The sequence below is a fragment of the Anastrepha ludens genome, chromosome 4 (genome assembly GCF_028408465.1).
Source record: "Anastrepha ludens isolate Willacy chromosome 4, idAnaLude1.1, whole genome shotgun sequence".
Taxonomy (NCBI): domain Eukaryota; kingdom Metazoa; phylum Arthropoda; class Insecta; order Diptera; family Tephritidae; genus Anastrepha; species Anastrepha ludens.
In genome coordinates, this window is record NC_071500.1 from 62,481,647 (window position 1) to 62,506,056 (window position 24,410).

The 24,410-nt window shown below is 38.3% G+C and overlaps 1 protein-coding gene across 1 annotated transcript in view; it reads left to right on the forward strand.

Annotated features, from left to right (window-relative positions):
- Window positions 1-23,291, forward strand: part of LOC128859539 (probable WRKY transcription factor protein 1) — a 54,884-nt gene extending 31,593 nt beyond the window's left edge. The window contains exons 2-3 of the mRNA XM_054096441.1: window positions 1,442-1,744; window positions 18,962-23,291. Of these exons, the coding sequence (XP_053952416.1) occupies window positions 1,602-1,744; window positions 18,962-22,625 (3,807 nt within the window). The 5' untranslated portion in view covers window positions 1,442-1,601 and the 3' untranslated portion in view covers window positions 22,626-23,291. The remainder of the gene's footprint in view (window positions 1-1,441; window positions 1,745-18,961) is intronic.
- The last annotated feature ends 1,119 nt before the right edge of the window (window positions 23,292-24,410 follow it).

Sequence of the window (24,410 nt, forward strand, 5' to 3'; positions counted from 1 at the left end):
TTTTTGAAAAACTTTCCTATAGCTCTTACAAAATCACCCTTTAGATTTTCCTTTTCTTTTTTATATATGTGGTATGTACATACATATGCATAGGTGAATACATACATGTATAAGTAGAAACGGCTTTTGGTTATGTTAGGAGCGGAACTTAAAGACTTTTTCAGTCTGTCTGCAATTCTTAAGCGGATTATTAATTTTTTAACAACGAACATCCCTCTAAGAACGTTTTAGCTTTACGTGTAGTAAAAGTTAATGTTAACAAGTAAAACACTTTATATATCCGCCGCATGTTTATAATGGAATATTCGTCTTGGTATTCTCGTTCCATATTTAACACTTCTTTCTAAAATTTAGTTTCAACATATAAAAAGGAACCGTGGTTTTTATTCGATCTCACTAATATTTATTTTGGATGTAATTGATTAAGGAGCAACACGTGTACCAAGTTCTTTTCGCAGCATAATCATGCTTGCATACACGAATGCCGCTTGAGTGACAGTCCTTGGCCGGATATAAATCTGGGTCGTTCCGGTACCGTAGAATCGACTGTCTTGGGATTCAAGTGTGGGCGTTTTGTTAGCTCGTTATCGGTATACGTGTATACGTCTCAATACATATTTGGCTTATATTGTATTTCGTTTTTTGGTTTTATCATTTTTACTAAATTTTGCATAATTTATAATAGAGATTCATGTTTTTTTCCTTTCTGAAAATTATCGTTATATGGGAGGCGAGCGTGGTTATTAATACCAATACTTTGGACAAAGAGTAGCACATGTACCAAGTTTCATTGAAATATATACATTTTTGCTTGAGTTATCGTTATAATATACATATATATATGTATATGTTTATAGTTTTGTTCGCGAAGCTGAACGTTTTTTGATAACTATCTAAAACTATAAGTTCTTGGAGTTCGTATACGTAAATAAATATCCAGAAACACTGCTGATCGAGCACAGCACCAAAATTTAATTCAGCTTTGGAAAAAGTAAATGTAAAGAATTTAGATATGAAAGAAGTGAGTAAATCTACCTGGTACTCTATGAAATATGTCTGGGGAAAACACTACGATATGTCCAGGGCTTTGCATTTTCCACTTTCCTTATTTCACTTTTATTGTTCAATGTAAATAAACTATCAGCTGTTCGTGAAACTTTCAAGTTTTCTGATCGTTTACTTTTGTAAATATGTATATTAAGATAAATATCACAGAGATCAGATGAATCTTCGCTGCTATAATATAATATTTACAGGAAAACTGGGCGAACAAACATTATATCTATCTGGGTTACTTTATCTGTTTTATACAACCGAAATAGAAACAAGATTATAATACCCTTGTGCACAAATGCGCGTGAATTAAAAAATATGTATGTTAATGTTAATAAATGTGAGGCTATTTTTTATGTTTATCTGTATATTTATCCTATTTTTTCAGAGTTCGGGCATCTCTACATATGACCTAACATTATTGGATTTATGACAACATATTTAATTGAACCTAGCGAATAGTTATTGTATGGCTGTTCGATGAATGGATGTTTTGACTCTGTAATAAAATAAATAATAATTACATTGAGCACGCGGACAAGTAAAACATGAGTGTTATAATTCGTTTGCAAAATTTGCCGTGGTCGGCAAACGCATTGGATATACGTCAATTTTTCAAAGGCCTCTCGATACCGGATGGAGGTGTACACATTGTCGGTGGTGAAATGGGCGATGCTTTTATCGCATTCAGGTAGATATTTAAACTTGTTAAATTTAGTATTAATTTTAAGAAAAAGATGAAAGATAAATGAATTGAGTCATTCTGATTTGGGTAAGAAATATTCAATGTAAAAAAAAGGATTAAATAAGGAAGGTTGCATTCATAAATTTAAAAGGTAAGCTAAAATATTTCCATTGGTAATTTATATTTTTATATAAGTAGATATACTGATGATTGGATAGCTCTAAAAAACTTGTTTTACTTTTGGGGTTCGTATAATATATTTATAATATATATATATAATATAAATACAACTACGTACAACTACGCTCTTATGCCGAAACTATCCACCGACTCATGTTTCGTAATGATATATTGCGGCAACATTAATTCGTGTTTGTATTCTATATCAAGCGTAAGTAAGAACATCATTGAGAGTGACGTCATTGCCAGCAATATTTTGGGCAGAAGAATGATCAACTCGAATTGTGAGGTTACTCTTTGCTCACTTTCTCAGCTTGCTTATCAAATGCAACAATTTTGTTTACTGACATAGTCAACGAGTTCTTGATAACGGGGTTTCCTATGGGGATATAACAGTATTCTTTTTAAAGGTAGACGCACTCATACAAGTATATTGTTTTTATGGATTGGTAAGGTTTACGAAGTTCACGAAAAGGCAACATTCAGAAAATGTTAAAAAATATTATCGACATTGTTCGTTGGCGCGCTTACTGCAATTCCACCAGGCGAGCTGTAAATAAGTATCTACAACCCATTCACTATTCAATGTTCCTGTTCATTCCACGCCGTTCACATGAATTGGCAATCTCTCAATCTACATTGATTCGAATAGTAAAGTCTCCTGATCAATTGAAGCACCGAAACTTCTCCGATTTGGCTCTATAAAGTTATGTTATGACCCTATTTAACTTAAAACCCTTCCTTAAAGTTACCAAAAATTCTGCGACATTTTCAAATTCCTCCATTTCCTTGGTAGATCTTCGCAATCTCAAGGCATCTCAACATCAACTAAGGTTAGCAGATAGGTAGCGGAATTAGTAACATGTAGCGTCATGAAAACCGCGCCATCCATGGCTTTGGACATCATGCTACATCTGCCACCCCTAGATCTCTTCTGCAAATACTCAGCGGCCTGCTCCGCTTTAAGGCTCAAAGCGAGCTCACAATGGAGAACTGTCACACATGGACATTCAACCATCTTAGACTCCTACACGGGTATACCCAGTGACTGTGATTATCACCCTCCCATTCTTTGATTCGAAAGGAATTTCCTAATGAAAATCCCTTCTAGACTGGAATGGCTTGAAGAAGATCCAACACCCAACACACCCGTTAAGATCTACACGGACGGATCCAAAATGGACACCGGTGTAGGATCAGGGAGATTTTGCGAAGAGCGTTTCAGCGTTTTTCAAGCGGAAATTAACGCTATTCATGAGGCCTTAAAATGGTTAAAGATAAACAGAATATCATCAACGGATATCCGCATTCTATCAGACAGCCAAGCTGCCCTACGAGCCCTGGATGCATTCCAAACAACATCAAGTAGTGTCTTACGTTGTCGCCAATCTCTAAATGAGATGACCAAGCAATATCGTATAATCTTATGCTGGGTTCCAGAGATATACCAGGGAACTGTATGGCAGACCAACTTGCAAGAGAAGGTACCTGTATGCCAGACATAAGTAATTTTATGGAGATACCTCTCGCAACTTGTAAGCTTCCCATTAAGGACGCACTAATCAGTTCTGCAAATCAAAGATGGATTACCGCCAACACCTGTGAAATTGCCAGGCAAACATGGCCAAGGCTAAACTTACGTCTGTCCAAGAGTATTATAAAACTGAGTAGACTTCAAATCTGGACCTTAGTGGGGGCCCTCACAGGACATTGTCTCATAGAAAATCATGCAAGGAGATCAGGCGTTTACACGCACGACATCTGTCGTAGCTGCAGAAATGAGGAGGAATTGGAAACAACTCAACACCTTTTTTTGCACATGCCTGGCTCTAGCCAGAAGCAGGAACCGATTTTTAAAATCCTACTTAACGAATATAGATAATCTATACACTTTAGGTATCAACCACCTTTTACGCTTTGTCAAAAGCTCAGGTTGGTTCAATATGGAGAGAGAAATGTAGCCCAGCTCCCGCGGCTCACAACGAACCCATTTCGTGGTCTAAGTGGCATCGTTGTCTCTATGTGCGATGCGGTTGCCAAACCTAACCTAACCTAGCAGATAGGTTAGGTTTATGGTTGCCCATAAGAGGGACACTTGGACAACAAATCGTCATCCTTTGCGATACCATTAGCAAGGGGAAATGGAAAAAGAGAGGATAGAGAAGGACGATGGGAAAAGTAATTTAATTAAAACAATAAAGATGTGAAATATGAAATTGGTTCCAGCTTTATTTTTAAATTACTTTGTATGGGATGTGCCATGTTTTTGTCGTTTAATACCACTTTTTATAAAAGACCATAGACAGTAACGGTGCTACTTACGGTCCTCATTTCCAAAGAAATATGTTCCGATAATGCCGCCATGCCATATACCGCACCAAACAGCCACTCTTGGTTGATAAATGATTAGTTGGCTGAATACTTATGCATTGTGTTAGCTCCAATGATAACAATTTAACTTGATAACATAGCCACTATGGGCGTCCATGAGCACTTGCCTCAAGTTTTTCGATTATAGAACTATAACAATCGAAAATATCAGTCCCATTTTTTAATTAATTCTCGAGCGAAATAGTAAATTGTAGGAATCTGGACAAAAACAACAATTATATGTATTGTCCAGACATAACAGTCGCAGCAAAAATTATGCGCACACATTTACTGCTAGTTGTGACAAAGCGCTGCCAGATTTAAAACGCGAAGGAATTGATATTAGTGTCTAAGAACAACAAAACAATCATATTTAAAAGTCACTGAAATGGTTAAATTAAGTTCCGACACTGTTCATCACATTATTGAGCGTTATGTGTGCGAAAATTGTGTTCAAAATAAGCAAAAACTCCGTATAAAAAGATGTTCAATGAACTTGCGAAGAGTACGGGAAAATCCACATACTTGCGTTCCAAGAATTGCAAATAGAGTTGAAAAATTTCTTGGGGAAAAGTTTCATACTGCCATCCTATTCGCAGTGTTCTAAGAGATGCTGATTTCCATGGGCGCACAGCCCCCAACAAGACATTTTGGGGTTGCCGAAACCGCACAGCCAGATTGAAGTTTGCAAGAGTCCAAGTAACTAAGGATGCAAATTTCCGTAACACCATAATTTTTGCTGACGAAAAAACAAGTTTAACCTTTTCAGATCAGACGACAATACCTTTGTTTTGAGGAAATCAAATACACAGCTACAGCCACAAAATCTGCGCAGCACAATCAAATGCGGTGGAGAACATATGAAAGTATGGAGATGCGTGTCATCTGAAGGAAGCGGAACTTTTATTGAAAGTAATTTGGATAGGCATAAATATTTGGATATATTAAAGGAAATTTTTAACAAAGTACCGCAAAATTATGTTTGGCTCATTTGGATTGGTATCATATCGATCATGGACTTGAACGCTTTGATAACTTGTGGCCGATTCTAAACAAAGGGATACGTTAAAAATAGAATGACGAAACATTTTTTCTCAATATACTAAGAAGTTGGTGGAATCGGTCCCAAAGAGGGTCCTGGCTGTTACTGACAATAGGCGCTACCTCACAAAATATTAATTTACTACTGCCTTGAACTTTATCTTGCCATTATAGTTATAAAAAATGTTTTATTGAGATTTGTTTTATTTTTTGTTAATCTCATTATGGTGTTTAAAAATTTAATTATATTTTTTTTGGCTGTGAGCCGCTGTATAAACTTTTAGTACACGTATTGAGTGATGACCAATTTAGGTATTTTTTTATGGACTCATTTTATGTGGCCACAAAGCGAGAATGTACGCAGGTGTTTCCACGACAATTGGATCTTGTATTCTTATATGAACCTCATACAGCTATGCAATTTAAACTTGATTTTGGATTAATTTTTATCCGTTCAAGCCCAGTTATTTGCAGCTAAATGCTTTAGGTTATTAGTAAAGGGTTTTCCAATAACAGGTGTTATCTATCGCTATCGAGAGATTATTAACGATTTTTTATGGCCGGAATTGGATGGTATTGATCTGGATAGCGTTTATTTTCAACAAGACGGCGCTACGTGCCACACAAGCAACGAAACCATTGATATTTACGGGAAAAGTTTCCGGACTGTGTTATCTCTCGAAGAGGTGATCACAATGTGAAAGAGAAGGTCTACGCCAACAACCAACAGCCCAGGGTCGATTCAAGACCTCAAAGATGGAATTCGTGAGGTTATCGAGGACATAGGGCAGCCACTTTGCAATTCGGTTATGGAAAATCTCATGAAAAGGTATTGTCCTGTAAGCGTGGTCGTGGTGGTAATTTGCCTGATGTTATTTTCCACTATTAACGGCATACCTTCCTCTTTATAATGAAATAAACATCCGATCATTTATATTAAAAAATTGCATTTTTCTTTGAATATCAAAATAACACCTCTTATTAGATAGCCCTTTATGTTCTTATGTCTTGTAAGACGAAAAAAAATCATCATAGCTCGGTCCAGTCACCGATTACAGGAAAAGCTTTTTCCGAATCGCTTCTTAATATCGGCAGACAATGTCATTCTGTAGGAATTTAACGTTGAAATCGAAGGGGGAACATCGCTCTACTAAGTGTTATTTTGGACTGAGTAGGCAGCTGAGGTTTCAAGTACTCTCTTGATCAATATAACGCACCTTGTGAATGTTTCATTATGCTCGTCCATTATTATGCAAAAGTTATTATGCTCGTATTATGCAAAACGTTGGATGTTGACAACATCTGAAAGATACGACGGTCATTCACGAGTTGGGGAGGATGTATACCAAATTGAATAGAATGGTGAACTCTATAAGTTTTGCAAGGTCATGACTATAGCACAGTGGCTTAAAAATAATTTACTCCGCTGCCTAGATGATGGAAGTATGGATTGAAATGCTCCAGCTCGAATTGTATTTATTGGGGTTACTGCTGAAGAAGGGACGCCGCCTCTGTACGTCGCTTCACGTTTTTTTTTTATTGTTGGACACATAAGGTGAATTCCAAAATGTGCATCAGTCTCCAGATATGATAATAGGTGCCCTATATAAACAGCTATGGCCTATTATATTATATCTATACTTAGACTTGCCATAAATACTGTGACAAATTTTACAATGCATACGGCGAGAACAAATTCGCAGAAAAGAGTTCCGTTACTTTTGCTTTTGTTCGTGTGCATTGACTACTCATAAATTATACTAATTTTCGAGGCAAAATTCGTTTGTTAATAATGTAGTAGGAGCTAAGAAAAATCGCATTGCAGTGATTGCATTACAAAAGTGTGGTAAAAGTGCATGTGAGATGTACGAATTGTTGAAAAAACTTAGTATTTCGAGAATGTTTGTTTACCGCACGATCAATCATTTTTCCCAAACGTCTGAAGTCACAGACAGAAAAGGAAGTGGTCGTCCTCGCGTGGTTCGAACTAGTGCAGCCATAGAAGCCGTACGCAAAAGAATTCTCAGAAATCCCCTTAGAGAGCAGAGGATCATGTCCAGGGAAATGAATGCATCGACCAGATCCATGTCAAGACTAATTAGAGATGATCTCTTCATGAAAGCCTTCCGTGGCTCAACTGGTCATCTTTTGACAACGCGCTTGAAGAAAATTAGACTCGCCAGATGCTAGCAGCTTCTTCGGTGGCACGCGATCAACGGCCATGAAAATATTCTTTTTACAAATGAGAAGATTTTCACTGTTGAAGAAGTTTTTACTAAGCAAAACGACAAAATTGATGCTAAAACTTCTAAAGACGCAAAACCACCCAGCAGTGGCTAAAACACAATATTCCGCAAAAGATGGGCCATCTGGAAGTCCAGATCTGAATCCTCTTGGAAATTGGAAACAAGTCATATCGAAGATCTGACAGAAATGTGAAGAGTCTCAAACAATCTTTGGTTCGAGCAGCGACGTCAGTATTAATGGAAATCGTGCGTGCTGCCATAGTTGAACGGGCTAATCGTTTGAAGGCTTGTGTAAAAGCAAATGGTGACCAATTCGAATGAGAATTTCATTTTTTTTTTTAATATTTACGTGATTGAATAAAAGTAACTTCATTAAGGAGGTATTATAATTTAATATCTATAACGGACTTAACTTGTAACACAGCACTCATGTCAGGACTAAGTACATAAATGGCGCTTACATCGTTTTAGGGTGTCTGGCCGAACTCCTCCTCTTTCTTGTGGCGTGTATTGTGAAGTTCGTTTCACAAATAGAGGGATCTACAGTTTTAAGCCGACTCCGAACGACGAATGGGTTTTTATGAGGAGCTTTTTCATGGCAGAAATACACACGGAGGTTTGCCATTGCCTGCCGAGGGGCGACCGCTATTAGAAAAAACATTTGCTGTTTCACGGATATTCGAACTTACGTTCTCCGAATTCCGAATGGTAATCACGCAGCAAGTAAGTTTCGCAAATTGGATGCCTATTGTGGTTTAGAATCCTCCCACACTTAGAATTTTAACCACTAGTCCTCCGCAGTTATAGTGTTCATTCAATTAAAATATGATATATTATGGTACTCAAAAATTCTCATCAGGCATAAGAAACGAATTATTGATACATGAGTTTTAGACAGCATACACTTATATTGCATTTTGTACGGTATATTTATCTATGCGAGGTAAGTGCAGTTAATAAAAAACAGAGTACTTTACTGCTATATAAAATAATTAAATACAAATAAGATAACGCCGGATTAATGCAGAGAGCTTTCAGATACCAATATTGGGCATAGTAATCGGCAAGATTATCGACAACGTGGCATTCTTAAAGTAAAGTGTTGCAAAAGAAGTCTCTATGAACCCCGTTAAGTAAAATCTCACGTGTAAAAAACCAATGTAAGCGAAATGGTAATTTTACCAGGGTTTGATTTTTGTAATAGCAATACGACTACGTATACAGAACTATGTACCTTTGTTGTGCCACACGTTGCACGGATCCACCATATAGCTATGGACACAAATAAAGAATGTGAGTATATGTATTAGTAAGGATCATTTGTGGTCTGTAATTATGTTCGATAGGCATAAAACAATTCGACAGCCTCCCATTTAATCTAAGAACATGCATCCTAAAAATCTAAGGGCAGGCATAGCCACAGCTCATATATTATAAGGAATTTATCCACAGTAACTAGCATTTTGACTTAATTTTACTGAGGCAACATTTTCTGAACCCTCACTGGCCAGAGAGGGTTCTATGATAGTACGGGCCATCATATCCCAATTGGTACGATAACAGAGAGGGCTTCTCAATAAATGTTTCTGAACATATTGAGTGCCACTATATAGTATGTTGTATGTACATATACATAGCCCATGCAGTTTACGTACACCTTTCAAATATTAAAAAAAAAAACTGAATATAAATGTATAGTTAAAAACATATTTTATTTATTTATTCTTTCATTACATTCTTAAGTTACGAAGCCATGATTCCTCACTTCTTGTTTACATAACGGTAAGTAATTGCAGCAATATGTATATTATAGCAACCAGAAAGTCTGCGTACAGTTTTAAAACATATAGGAAAAAACTTTATAAATAATATACAAAAAACGAAAATTAATATTTTGTTGGATAGCCACGATGTCCTAGGACTTCACTCAATTTATTTGGCATTGGGTTTACTAACTTATCTATTTCCTCAGTTGTAATCTTCGCACTTTCTGCCCGCATAACACTTCTCAAAGCCTCCTTTTTTGTTATTACATAGGTACTGTCCAATTCTTTTTTTCTAGCAGAAGCCATAGATGCTCAATAAGGTTGAGACTGTGGGATTTTTTGTAGCGTTGTACTAGAGGCAAAGTTTAACGATCTCGGATGTGTGTTTTGTTGGAACCAGAGACAATTTGATGAGACAAATTTCTGGCATCCCGTTTCAAACTTCTTTTTAAAATGTTCAAATAATCTCATTTATCCATCCATAACTCCACCATGACCGTGTTTGACTGTACCGACAAGATTTTATTTCTCAAGATTTGCCTGACGACCTCTTATCCCAAAAATACAAGATTTATTTTTTTCGCAAAAAAATTCTCGTTTCCAAAACTCTGAAGGCAAATTATTATTATTAGCAAATTCAATGCGCTTTCTTCTGTTCAAAAGTGAAATAAGCACCTTTCTTGGAGCGGCACTACCATGGTACCAGCTTCACGTAAAATTTTTCTAGCAGTTTCCGCACAAATACTTTTTTAAATATTTGGTTAACGTTTTCAAAAATTTGTATTGATGTGATTCGAGAGCTAACCTTTGCCATATTGATTACGCTGCGCATTTCTCGGACCGATAGTGTTCTTGGACGCCCAGACCTGGGCTTAGATGTTAAAATCCCGGTTTGTTTGTAATTGTTTACTACGCGTTGAACAGATGAAAACATTTTCGCAAACTATTTCCATCTTTCTAAATTTAAAATTTTTTTTTCTTTCTGATGCACTAATTTTGTTTCCTTTGATTTCCGTGTTTTCATATTATTACCACTTAAAAATAAAATGTGCAACTGAGTTCACTAACTCATCAACTATAATAACAAATAATGAAAAGTACCGAAAAACGAAAACAAATCCTAATAAAGCAACGGTATTATTAAAAGGAATGAACTGTACGCAGACTTTCGGGTTGCTATATTTACATTTTACTGCAATTACTTACCGTTATGTAAACAATGAAGTGAGGAATTATTTCTAGTTTCTTTTGGTTTTGTAACTTAGGAATGTAATGAAAAAAATAATAAATGAAATATGTTTTCAGCATTATACATTTATGTATATTGAGTTTTTAATCAATTTAAAAATATTTGTACGCAGATTTTATGGGCTATGTGTATACCACATATATTATAAACTCCTAAACTTACAGGGTCCGGCACTCGAAGTGTAACCCATTAAAAAGGCCATAAATTTATTTTGGAAAATTACTTTTATTCAATTTAAAGTAAAAATGTGTGAAAATAATACAAAATTAAGAATCAATTTACTTTTGCTTTGACTATGGCCCTGAGACGGTCCACAAACGAATCGCAAGCTGCCCGAATGTGGTTTGCAGATATTTTGGCCCACTCGCGGACAATTGCTTTTTTCAGCGTCTCGAGACTGGTGAATCTTTTAGTTCGGACCTTGCTCTCAAAAATGGCCCAAAGAGTCCAGTGAATTTATGAAGTTTTTAGCCTTTTTTGTTTCACTCGAGCTTTGTGAGACGGTGCCGAGTCCTGTTGAAACGTCCATGGTCTGTTCCCGAAATGTTTGTCTGGCTTCAAAGCAACCTCCAGAATACTTTAGCGATAATATTTCGCATTTACCTTGACACTATACTCGCTGAAAGCGATTGGAGAACGCCCATCTGCGGTTACAGCAGCCCAAACGATTACCTGTTGCGGGTGCTGTCTCGTGGTGGCCAATCGATGACTCAAATTCTCGTATGAATGGTCGGTCAAATCAAACTTTGAGATCATTTTTCAGTATGCGGCGTATACTACGGTCAGATATTTTCAGTTCTTTCGCCATTTGATTGGCACTTGTGGTCGGGGATTTCGCTCAATTTGATTTTGTACTTTTTGAACCATTTCACGTGACGTTGCAGTCTTTTGATGACCACCTCCATGACGTTTCGCGATGCTCCCAGTATCATTGTAACGAGTAATGGTGCACTAAACAAACACTTTATTTACTTTAAGGTGCTCACTGGCTGTGATTTTCCAGCCAAATATAATTCAATCACACTATTACGTTTGAAAACCCTTACTGATCTTCTTTTTTCGGGTTTACTCTCGGCAAAATGTTTCTGCGCGCTTGTAAACAATACTCTGGACTATCATTTAGCCAACTAACAGACAGCTGATGCCCGGAGCAGTCTGAAGTTGGTTACACTTCGGGTGCCGGACCCTGTACTATTATTCTTTGAAATTAAAACCATTTCCACAGATTTAAAGATTGAGAAAAAATTCCTAAATTATAACTATCTAACTGTTCTTTCGACCGCGTCCGAGTGCTTTGAAATTAAGCTGATATAGGTACTTAACCACAAGGACTTTGCTAGTTAGACAAGGGGCTGTGAAGTTACCCGCACAATGAGCGGGTTAGGGCTCCCTTGACTACCGGTGATTTGCCCTTTGTTGAGTAAGTGCACCAAGGTCCCTTTTACGCAGCACCCTTCCCTCAGCTATGTTACTTTTGTGTGAAAAAGATTTAAGCATCTGCGTTCTAACCACTATTTTACTATGCGTTCGTCTAATGAATTTTATCTGCAGTACGAACCAGTTAATCAACAGCCATCTTTCAGAGAGCTTCTGGAAAAAAAAAAATTGTTCGTGATGATGAACTGGAGTTATTATATTTCTGGTGTAACTTAAATATATATGAGGTTTATTAGGCTTAAAGAAGAATACATCGAAAAAGTAATTTGATACACTTCAGTCCGCTAACTATTCGGCCTACCTCGTAGAAAGGCACCATAAACGCGGAAGATCCGTGTGCAAAATAGTACAAGTTTTGTAATAGTGGTTGCCCCTTGGCAGGCAATGGCAAAACTCCGAGTGTAGCTCCTTATAGAAAATCATCTGCCGTTCGGAAGCCTAACTGCTAACAGAAGTGTATGCGCCAATTATTATTATATTAATATTTTTTTAAGTGAAATTAGGAGCCAAAAAGTAAGTTAGAATCTTAAGTTAGCAAACTTTTTGGCCCATGTCAAACATTCTCGGTATGTTTGTAATTTTTTTTGGTACTCGTATTAGGGTCGTATTTTCCGATGTTTTATGGACGATCTACTCACCACCTTATGATGAATACAGTTGTCATGAGTATTGTGTTCAATTTTTTTCAGGAATGATAGAAAAATTTCGCTATTGCAAATTACTATAAAAAGTATGCCCAGAGAATTACAGAACTAAACAACAATATAAATAGGAAATATATATTAGTATTTATATCGAATATCACATGAGTGTCCATTCTTGAACTCAACAGGGAATATCGAGGGAGCTACACAATACATCAAACACCGTTTTTCTCCCGAAAATCTAGTGCATTATACTGGCATACTGAAAGCCTGGAAAAAGTTAACAGGCTTGAATGGATTATTGCCCATAAGTTATGTACGACACCAAGATTGAGGTGGCGATAAACAACTTCGAGCCGCTAAAATCACCTGGTGTTGATGGCATCTTTCCGTCATTACTCTAAAAAGGCATAGCTTCTAGAACCACTTAACAGAATTTTTAGAACAAGGGATGCAAAAGTTTGTACCGAAGGCAGGAGAAAAGGATCCACATCGTCCTAAATCGTTCAGACCAATTTGTCTTACGTCATTTACTTTAAAAATGATAGAAAAGGTAATAAAAAGTAATACGCAACTACATCAGGGACATGATCCTTCAAAATGCAGTGGTGCATGTCATGTCGACATTCAAATTGGGTTCGGTGATCAACTAGCCAATGTGCTTCGAGACAGTATAGAAAGAAGGAAGCTGGGAAAGCTCTAAATAGAAACGAAATTAATAATACTAGTGATACCAACTATTTCGCGAGAGATAGCATCTATTTCGGGGAGCATAACGGCAAATACATCCTCAAGGTGGTGTACTATCACCACTAATGTGGAGCTTAGTACTATATGAACTCTTTATGGAATTAGATATTTCAAAGCTTTGCTGACGAAATAGTCATAGTATAATATGTAGAGGGAAATTCGAAGATACTCTATGTAATAGAACTCAATTAGGTTTGAAACTACCTAAAAAGTGGTATGTTAGGGTGGGCCTGAACATAAATCCAGCACCCTCACGTCTTCCTTCACATTCATATCCAATCCCAAACAAGGAGGGTTATTCTAGGAACAACTAAAGTACTATTTTATCAAGCGCTCATCAAAACCACAGGAAGTTTGATATACTTACTGTATTAATCCCAGAGATCTCAATGCCATAGGGCAAGATGCTATTTATGTTATGCACTGAGATTATTTAAAACCAATAAGATAAATAAAAACATGGTAACATGGTACCCGGACGGGTGCAGGAGTAGGTGTATGCAGACCGGGAAAAAGACACCCAGAAGTTTTAGGCAAGCATACAATTACATTTCAAGTGGAAGTCTACACAATAGAAAGATGAACTCATTTTAACCTTAAACCTGTAGCAGAAGCAAAGCTATCCTTACTGATAATCAGTTTATATCAAACGATAAGCTGAATAAGCCAGGGTACATAGGAATTACTGGGAATTAAATGGCAGGAAAATTAGCCAGAAAAGGGGAGGCCTCCCCATTTATAGGGCTAGAGCCATTTTGTGGTCTACGAAAGGGTAACTTCTCTTTTATTCGATAATTAGAGTAAAGACAAAGATCATTCTGAGACAATCTACCGAACTTATCGCAATCAAAAATAATGGCAGGTAGCTTTAATGTAAACCGATTTAAAGGTTGTATGGAATTAAATAAGAATAATTTTAAAAGGGCATTTTAGATGGAATTATCATCTTACTAAACTGAGAATATGCTCCAAAGGAACTTGCAGGTTCTGTAGGAAGGAAGATGATGCTGCTAAACATATGCTTGCATCGTGCCCAGCACTGACCAACAGGGTAAACATATTTTACCAAAGAGAAGAAAATAGGACAAGTACTAAAATTTTCTTTTTTCGTTTATTTCAAGTCTAAAACATAATTACAGTTTTTACAGACCACTTAGAACTAATATGAGCTTAAATTACTAAATTGTTAGATAAATAAAAAAAAGAGATTAGAAATTCATAAAGTTCATTAAAGTCAAGCGGAATAGATCTCGAGATCTCATTGAGTTCTCTAAGAGCGCGGTCAATAGGAGCGTAAAGTTGGGCTCAGAGAAATACCATGTATCCATTAAGCGCCATAATAGATCTTTCAGATCGTAGTGCTAAATGTCGTCATAATAATACTCCTTCGCAGCCGCCGTAGCCAAATGGATTGGGGCGTCACTACTATTCCGTAGTGCACGGATTCAAAACCCCGGATATGAAATACCAAATGAGGAGTGGAGGAAGGAAGTAAATTGCAGGAGGAGCTCGCCCAAACAATCAAACAACGATGTAAGCGCCATGTACATATAGATTATATAATGATATTCAACGGCCATGTGGTTTTGGCAGCGTCTCTAAAATTTGAGTTTTATTATTAAACCACTAATGTCAAATCACCATGACAACCAAGGTCGCGCGATTAGGCTCCGCTAGGATTATTCCAATAAGACGCAATCGACCAATGACCGCAAAGTCAACACACCAGAGTCATTGAAAAGTTTACTTATCGCATTTCTGCATGATCATAAAAAGAATAAAGTAAGTGAATATTTTTTTGTGAAGTCATTTGAGTAAATTGGTCTTAACTCCTCTATATAATGTTGACACTTTTTAAGTAAGTGGGCATTAGAAGAAGACCTGGGAGAATTCTTAAGCAGAATTCGCCAAATTCGTCTTCTTTGTTTTCGTAGACAGTTAAGCTGCGATTAAGGTCCTTAGGTAACAAGTAACTTCAAAAGAGTTCCACAAGGTCAAAGATCCCAACAGTGCCACAACACGCCGTCTCTCCGAGAAGCAAATAGAATCATACAGTCCCTCTGCGTTTCCTGTTTTCAAGAAAAAGGCTCGAATAGCTACCAACATGATATGGGCTAATATGGATAACCGCAGGGTATCGTGCCCTGCTAACACACAATGGACGCAGAAGACAGATCGAAAATTGGTTGTTGTTTTAGTTGTTGTAGCTGTAATATAAGCCCTGTCAGTGTAGTGTATATCACCGGTCGTTTTCGTCTGGCTCATCTAAAGGTAGGCCCAGGAAACTTGCTGTTTCGACAGGTTGGGTCCAGAGGGAGAGGGGTGTTAGATGAGTGATAAGATAGTAGGAGTTTAACCTGCTACAATATCCAGAACGCAATTGTGCCAGTGTTACGCGGGACTCACAGAACTTCCTGTGCGAAATTCAACATTCGAAGCATGTTTTTCAGTCGCATTGGAGGGGCTAGTAGGATTTGCCAAAGAGATATTGTCATACGCAGTCAAATTTCAAATGTATATTATTAAATTTAAAAATTAAATTTTTTATTAGGAAGTAACTTTTTTTATAACCGGCGTGTACATCTTTGTGGACTGTTTTGCCGATCTCCTTCTCCAATTCGTGCTTTGCGTCTTGATTTTGTTCCAAAACTGGAAAGGTCTTATGAGGAACTTTTTCATGGCAGAATTACATTCGGGGTTTGGTCCTCGCCTGACGAGGGCTACCGCTATTAGAAAAAATGTTTTACATCATTTGATGCTTCATATTTGAACTCGAGCTCTACCGAATAGAAGATACGCACAAACCATTCGGCGCCGGCGGCGTGAGTTTACCCACAGCGGATATCTGTGACCACCGAATGAACTCTTTCTAGAGACTAACCTACACTTCTTAATTTAAATAATCAAAGAATCAGCTGTCCATGGAGCTTACAAATATTGCGCTCTTGTACGTGTTTTTTCATATTTTTCTTTTTGAGAATACTTTAAAATTTGAAGAAGTTACTGAAAAAGTAGAGTTATTTCAAAATAACTGCTAAAACAGTTTTCTCTGGAAATGCCCACACATATTGATATATCCATAAAGGGTGATCAAATAGGACGTACTTTTCCAATAGGGGTTTTTTGACAGATGACGCTTGGCTATTATCAAAGTAAATACATGATTTTTTCAGTATTCATTGACATTTACTAATGGAAAGACTTACACGTAAATAACGTTCACATTAAAGGTTGTCAAAAAAGTCTTGCGGTATTTCCGCAAGCTTGTCTTTGCAAGCGCGTAGTTCTAGTTGTATTCGTCGCATCGGTTCACGCTAGAGCTTTTTGGAAAGCTCTTTTCACGTGCTAACCCGTGTTTGATTAATTGTTGTTTGCTTTTAGTCGTTCGTGAGTTATAGCGTCGCAAACATGGAGCAAAATAAAGAGAAAATACGGCATATTTTACAGTACTACTACGATAAAGGCAAAAATGCATCTCATGCTGCCAATAAAATTTGTGCAGTTTATGGACCCGATACAGTTTCCATTTCCACCGCACAACGATGGTTTCAACGTTTTCATTCTGGTGCAGAGGTGATCGAAGATGCGCCACGGTCCGGAAGGCCTGTCGTCGAAAATTGCGATAAAATCGCTGAATTGATCGAAAGAGACCGGCATAGTAGCAGCCGTAGCATCGGCCAAGAGCTGGGCATGAGTCATCAAACCGTTATAAACCATTTGAAGAAGCTTGGATTCAAAAAGAAGCTCGATGTATGGGTGCCACACGACTTGACGCAAAAAAACATTTTTGCCCGTATGGATGCATGCGAATCGCTTCTGAATCGCAACAAAATCGACCCGTTTTTGAAGCGGATGGTGACTGGCGATGAAAAGTGGGTCACTTACGACAACGTGAAGCGCAAACGGTCGTGGTCGAAAAGCGGTGAAGCTGCCCAGACGGTGGCCAAGCCTGGATTGACGGCCAGGAAGGTGCTTCTGTGTGTTTGGTGGGATTGGCAGGGAATCATCCACTATGAGCTGTTCCCCTATGGCCCAACGCTCAATTCGGACCTGTACTGCCAACAACTGGACCGCTTGAATGCAGCACTCATGCAGAAGAGGCCATCTTTGATCAACAGAGGCCGAATTGTCTTCCATCAGGACAACGCCAGGCCACACACATCTTTGGTGACGCGCCAGAAGCTCCGGGAGCTCGGATGGGAGGTTCTTTTGCATCCACCGTATAGTCCGGATCTCGCACCAAGTGATTACCACCTATTTCTGTCCATGGCGAACGAGCTTGGTAGTCGGAAGTTGTCCACAAGAGAGTCCTGTGAAAATTGGCTCTCCGAGTTTTTTGACAATAGGGAAGCGAGCTTCTATAAGAGGGGCATTATGAAGTTGGCATCTCGTTGGGAACTTGTCATCGAACAAAACGGCGCATATTTGACTTAAATCGCATTATTATAATATAACCAATTTTATGAACAATTGAAAATTCAATAAAAATACCGCAAGCCTTTTTTGACAACCTTTATTTTACAATTATACTACGAAAATCGAAGAAAAGTTTTTATCGCACGCTCAGGCCAACAATTTTGATCAGTGATCATGCCCATTTTTGGCTTAATGGCTACGTCAACGAGCAAAATTTTTGTAATTGTTCTGAAGAACAACCCAAAGCCACTGAAAACAACCGTTTGGTGCGACCTATGGGCATGACCGTTCCCATGATAGTCGGTTCTACGTTACCGGAACGACCCGGATTTATATCCAGCCAAGGGCTGTCACTCCTGCAGCATTCCCCGTGCATGGGGAATGTTTATGCTGCTACAACAACACAACCTACGGGCTAGAGGAATCATCGGCCCATATTTCTTCAAAGACATGGCTGAAACCAATGTAACTCTTAATGGCGAACGATATTGCGCTATTAAGCCCGTGATCTCCATAACATTTACAGCAGGACGGCATTAATTGCCATACAGCCCGTGAAACAATGGATTTCGTTGTTTCGGTGAGCAATTCATCTCTCGTCTCGGACCAAGATCATGTGATATCACACCTGTGGACTTTTATTTGTGGGGGTATATAAAGTCTAAATGCTTTGTGGGTAAACCAGTTTCGGTTGAGGAATTGGAAGCCAACATTACTAAAGTTATTCACGAGATACTGACCACAAACAGCCAACATTTGATAGGGAACATCTTTAAAAAATAATAAAGATTGCCCAGCCAGTTTGAATTTTGGTTGTTTTATTTCAATTTAAAATCCGATCACTCTTTACATACATATGGGAAAAAAACAGACCAACGAGATGGGCAAAGGTAAGTTTTAAACAAAAAATTACCTGATAATAGTTAGTTTACTATATTTAAATATGTCCTGTGTTGAATCCAAAACAAATATATATATGTATTAGAAAAAGTATTTATGAAAATATCACTGCAGAAAAACCGAAAAGAAGATGACTCAAGTTTTTTATCTTGCTTTAGGCTTTTAATTGATGTTTAAAGAATATATAAGCATAATATACAACCATTTTTTTTCATCTATTATAGTACCGATGAGGATGCCCGCCAAGCAATGATGCTTGATCGTGAAAAAATCAATGAGGTTCAAGTACGTTTATTACTCTCCTCGCGAGCTGAAATGCAAAAAGTCATAGAAACTGCACGCCAACAATCCCTGTTAGCCCTCAAAAATGCAGGTGCTTTGCCAAATATTAAAACCACCGTAGCATCACCTTCTTTGTCCACACCGCAGCCGCCAGTCATTACACCTAATAGTTTACATAACATTCTTTCAAGTGCTGCACCATCATTTTTGGCTTACCAGAAACAAGCTGGCATCACCTTGATAGAAAATCCGATTGAAAGTAGTACCACTGAGTCTGCGAATACATATCGTAGTAGCGCAGAAAAGAGTCGCGATCGTCGTCGTTCCGTATCTCGTGATCGTCGTCGATCACGGTCACGTGACCGCAACGACCGAAGCGATCGTAGTAGTTCGCGTCGAGGACGACGTGAGAGAAGTCGCTCCCGATCACGAGATCGCGATTGGAAGAGTCGACGATCCAGCCGACGTTCACGCAGTCGAGAACGGAGCCATGATCGAACTCGTGATCGTAGTACTGAGCGCAGCCGAAATTCGAGTCGGAGCAATGCAATTAACAAAGAACGAGACAATGCTAACCAATCTAGTAAATCCTTGAAAGACATCCCGAGTAATAAAATTTCCACAAAAGTAACGGATACAAGTGAGAGCGCTAGCGCCAAGGTGGCAATCATTCCCTCGTGGGGGATACCTGCCATGAATTCGTACCAAACAAATATTACAAATGACAGTACAACTGTCGTAAGCAGCGCTACGGCATTTAATGTAACAACTCCCGGTATCAATAATATATTGAATCCATTCAGTATGGGTGGCACTATCCCAGGTATACGGAGCTCTCAAGTGGCGAACTCCTACACAAGCACCAAAAGTAATAAAAGTCCAGAACCTCAATCTAACACGAACACCGCAAATATACCAGCCGCCACCACCGTTCCAACATTCCAAAGTGGCTCATCTTCAGTCTCAACTTCAAACAATTACAGCATAAATTTTTTTAATTCTAATTCAAATAGTAGTGACTCTGCCAAACATTTTGCCTTGCAAAATCCCTACACTGTTGCAATTCAACAAGCTACAATTAATACAAACTCATTAGAATCTTCTAGTTCGACAACACGTAGCCCAACACAACAGCCCAGCAATACAATGTTCTCAGGTATCAGTTTAATCGAGAATAAATCGGATCTAAAATTGCCACAAACAAATCCATCCCCATCGACATCGGCATCTAATTTTGCAACAGTGAGCCAGCTGACACAAGAACCAATAGCTTTCGCCAATACAAACCCCTATGCTCAGATGTATCCGAATCTGTTCGCACAAGCCGCTGCCGCCAGTATTGGCAAACCAAGTGGTATTCAACAGAAAGCTCGAGAACCAGAAATACAGAGATCAAAAGAGCCATTGAAAGAGAGTTGCTGCATCAAGATTAGTAACATGTGCGCCAGTACCACTTACAGCGACGTGCGTAAATTCTTCATGGGTCTCTTTATACCACACAACGGTATTAAAATGGTAAACGATAAACATGGTCTCCGCATCGGAGTAGCATTTGTACAATTCTCACGGGTCTCCAGTGTGCATAAAGCGATAATGCGCAACAACTCGTTACTTAAGACGAAACTGGTCAAAGTGGAGCTAGTGAGCGATGAGGAATTCGAGCAAGTGGAAGACAGTTATCGTCCTCAAGGTCGATTTGACCGTAGTGATCGAGGAGATCGTAACTATCAAGACAGTCGAAGTGATTACGATCGTCAAGATGATGACAACAAGGGTGGAAACTCGAACTACCGTAGTGATCGCGAGGGAACATTGGGCTTCGAATCAAAAAGTGAACCATTTACTGTGATCTATATTGAAGATATACCGTCTTCAGCTGTCGAGCACGATCTAATGCGCATGTTCTCATCGTATACTATTTTCGACATACTTTTGACTCCGAGTCGCGAAAATAGGCGGGAATTCAAGGGGCATGTGCTTTTCTCACGTGCTGAAGAAGCCAAAGCAGCTTTGGAAGACAAATCAAAGCATATGATTGGATATCGAAAAGTGCGTGTACGTCCTGGTACAGTGGAGGAAATGGAAAGAGAAAAGGAGAAAGTAAGACTAGCAAATGAACAGCTGATGAAAGAAGAGGAAGCCTTAGCGGAAGCGGAGAGGTTGAAAGAGGAGGAAAACCAAGGAGAGGACGATATGGACGTAGCAGATGATGCAAGTAGTCTAAATGGCGCAGATACTAACAACGACGAACAAAATGAGCCCAATATTTCTTTAGAACCCAGTAATCCAAAGATACCAAGTCTTTTCGATATGTCTTCATCCAAAAATGATGATAGTCTGGCAAGATTGGATGAATTTAATAATGCACCAAGCGATCCTCGCCTGCGTCGACAAAAACCAAGTCGTTTTGAACCATTAAAACCGGCGGACGAAATGAACCCAAATATGAAAACTGGCAACATGGGTATGGATAGTAATATGAGCTTAAATAGTAACATGGGTATGAACTTGGGCACGAACATGGTCAATAACATGGGATTGAACTCCAACATGGGTATGAATATGAACATGAACAGTGGAGGAAATTTTTTGCCATCGATGATGAATAGCAACAACAACAATAACAATATGAATAATAACAACATGAACTTCAACTCAAATCCAATGGGAATGAATAATAACTTTATACTTATGAAAAACTGCGACTACAACACGCGTATAAATGATGTCGCTGAACTGTTACAGGGAGCATTTTTACGTCTGAAACACATTGAACCATTGCGTGGTGAACGTAATATGCCGACTGGTGAGTTCATAGTCGAGTTTCAAGATTCTCAAGACGCAGAAAACGCCATACGCCAATTTAATAACATTTCATTCCGTCAACGTAAACTACGCATACGCTCCATAATGCCGCAAGAGATCGCTGACCGTATTAGAAAGCCGTTCATGAATTGTTATCCCGGAGGTGGTGGCCCAAGTGGGCGTCCATTCGAAAGAAACCCATTTTCAAGAAATAGCAATGAAATAACACTAAACGATGGTCCACCGCCGATGATGGCTTACGGCAGTAGTCTTGGCGGACGCTACGGCAGTAATAATATGAATAATGATAACAACAACGGACGAGGTGGTGGTCCGATGAGTCGTGGTAGTCGCTCTGATCATCATATAGGCAGCGGTGCACGCAATCACGGAGGTCGTAACAACAATAGCGGCTCCAGCCATGATGGTCGTAATTCAGATCAGGATGATGACATTCAAATCATCGAAGACAGCAGTAACGATGTTATTATTAGTGCTGATAATGGTCCAAACGGTGATGATGGCAGTGAAAATGGTGGCATACCAGAGAAATTCACACGTCCCGGCTGCGTGATATCTATGGAGAATGTACCTTACAAAGCCGAGCTTATAGATATACTAAAATTTTTCTCTGGTTTTGACCTTACGCCTGACGATATCATAAGACGTTTCAATGATGATGGCACAGCAACAGGTGATGCACGTGTGGCCTTCGCAACTCCATCAATGGCGCGCTCTGCCTACAATTCACGACGAAGAAAACAGATTTTCAATCGCACAATACGTTTAACGTTGCTGTAGGATACTGGGAAGTAATTATGTAATGCAGGTTGTAAATTTAGTAGTGGGGCTATATATGAATTATAATAAGAATTAATTCCCGTAAGTTCTAGTTTTAATATTTAGTTTACTTAATGTTAAACATAAATAATTGTATTCCGTAAGTGCGAGAATTCCTTGTATGAATGAGATAATGCAATTGGTTGGGTGGGTGTGTCATTGAAACCTTTTCAAGCCTTTTCTTCATTTTGTCTATAAATTAACGAGTTCATTTTGATGTAAATAGGGTAGCTCAGAGGGAACCAAAATATTATAACACAATATATATAGAAATGTTTACTTTTGTATTTTAATAGCAACCATGGGCTATATTTTAAAAATATCGTTGTAATCGTTATATCAATAGTTTAACTGAGTGTTTGTCTGATGGTTTGAAAAGGATAATCATAATCATAATCATACATATTACATGTACGTATATAAGATGTACTTTAACATATTTCAGTGGCTCTGAAAAATATAATACTACCTAAGCTCCATTTAACCCATTTCACAAATACCTGTAGATACATAGATATCTATTTATGTAATATACATACCATTTATATTCATCTACTTGTGTAGATATTTTATTGTTAAATAAAATATTGATACTATTAAATTGAATAAAATATTGATACTATTTTATTACTCGCTTGTAACTATTATTTAGAGATATGCAGTTCTGCTAATGCTGATGAGGATCAGCACAAGCATTCGAATCAAGTATGGTTCTAACGTTAAAGGGGTGGAAGCTATCTTTCAACAGCGTAAATCGCGTAATAAAGCTCTAATTTTGTTGTTTCAATAGCATAAGGCAGCTCTGCATTCTTACTTTCTGCTGTCCTGATCTCCTCGTAGGGCAAAGGCCCAATAGATCTACAAGGTGAAGTCCAAAATAAAGAAGACTGGCGTCACATCCCTATCTGATTTCCAGTGAAAGCTTGGCGACATTCGGTTCAGTGGAAGTGAAGTTATTGCGTCTAAAGTGTCAGTATGTTTGTGTCATCGGTACAAAAATGAGTTTCGAATAAAGAGCTAATATCAAATTTTGTTTTAAAATCGGTAAAACGTTTACCCAAGCATTTGAATTGATGAAAAAAGTTTAGGGCGGTGATTGTCTATCTCGTGTCAGAGTTCATGAGTGGTTTACACGTTTCAGAGGTGAATGTGAGGACATAAATGGTAATGAACATACGGGCCGCCCAAAATCAGTAATCACCGAAAACTCCATCGAAATTGTTCGTAAATTTCAAAAATTAACCGAAATCATGTTGAATTTCATGGAATCGGAGTTGAATATCTCCAAAATATCGATTTATCGCATTTTAACTGATCATTTGGGCTTACAAAAGGTCTGTGAACGTTTCATTACGCACAAGTTAACTGAGGACCAAAAATCGCTCAGAATTCAACATTTGAAAGACCTCATTAAAGAGGCGAGAAAAGACGAGAACTTCCTTTACAATATTGTAACAGGTGATGAAACGTGGTGTTTCCAACATGAACCTAACACTAAGCTCAAAGCGCCGAATGGAAGGCTCCAGACGAGCCACCACTCAAAAAAATCGCGTTTGGAGAAGTTAAAAATCAAGTATATGCTCATTTGTTTTTACTATTCCAAGAGAATTGTCCACAAGGAGTTCGTGCCAATGGCTCAAACCGTGAATGAATTTTCTATCTTGGTGTTTTGAAGCGTTTGTTGCATCGCATTCGTGGAATTCGCCTTGAATACCACGAAGGAGGAAACTGACGCTTATTGCATGA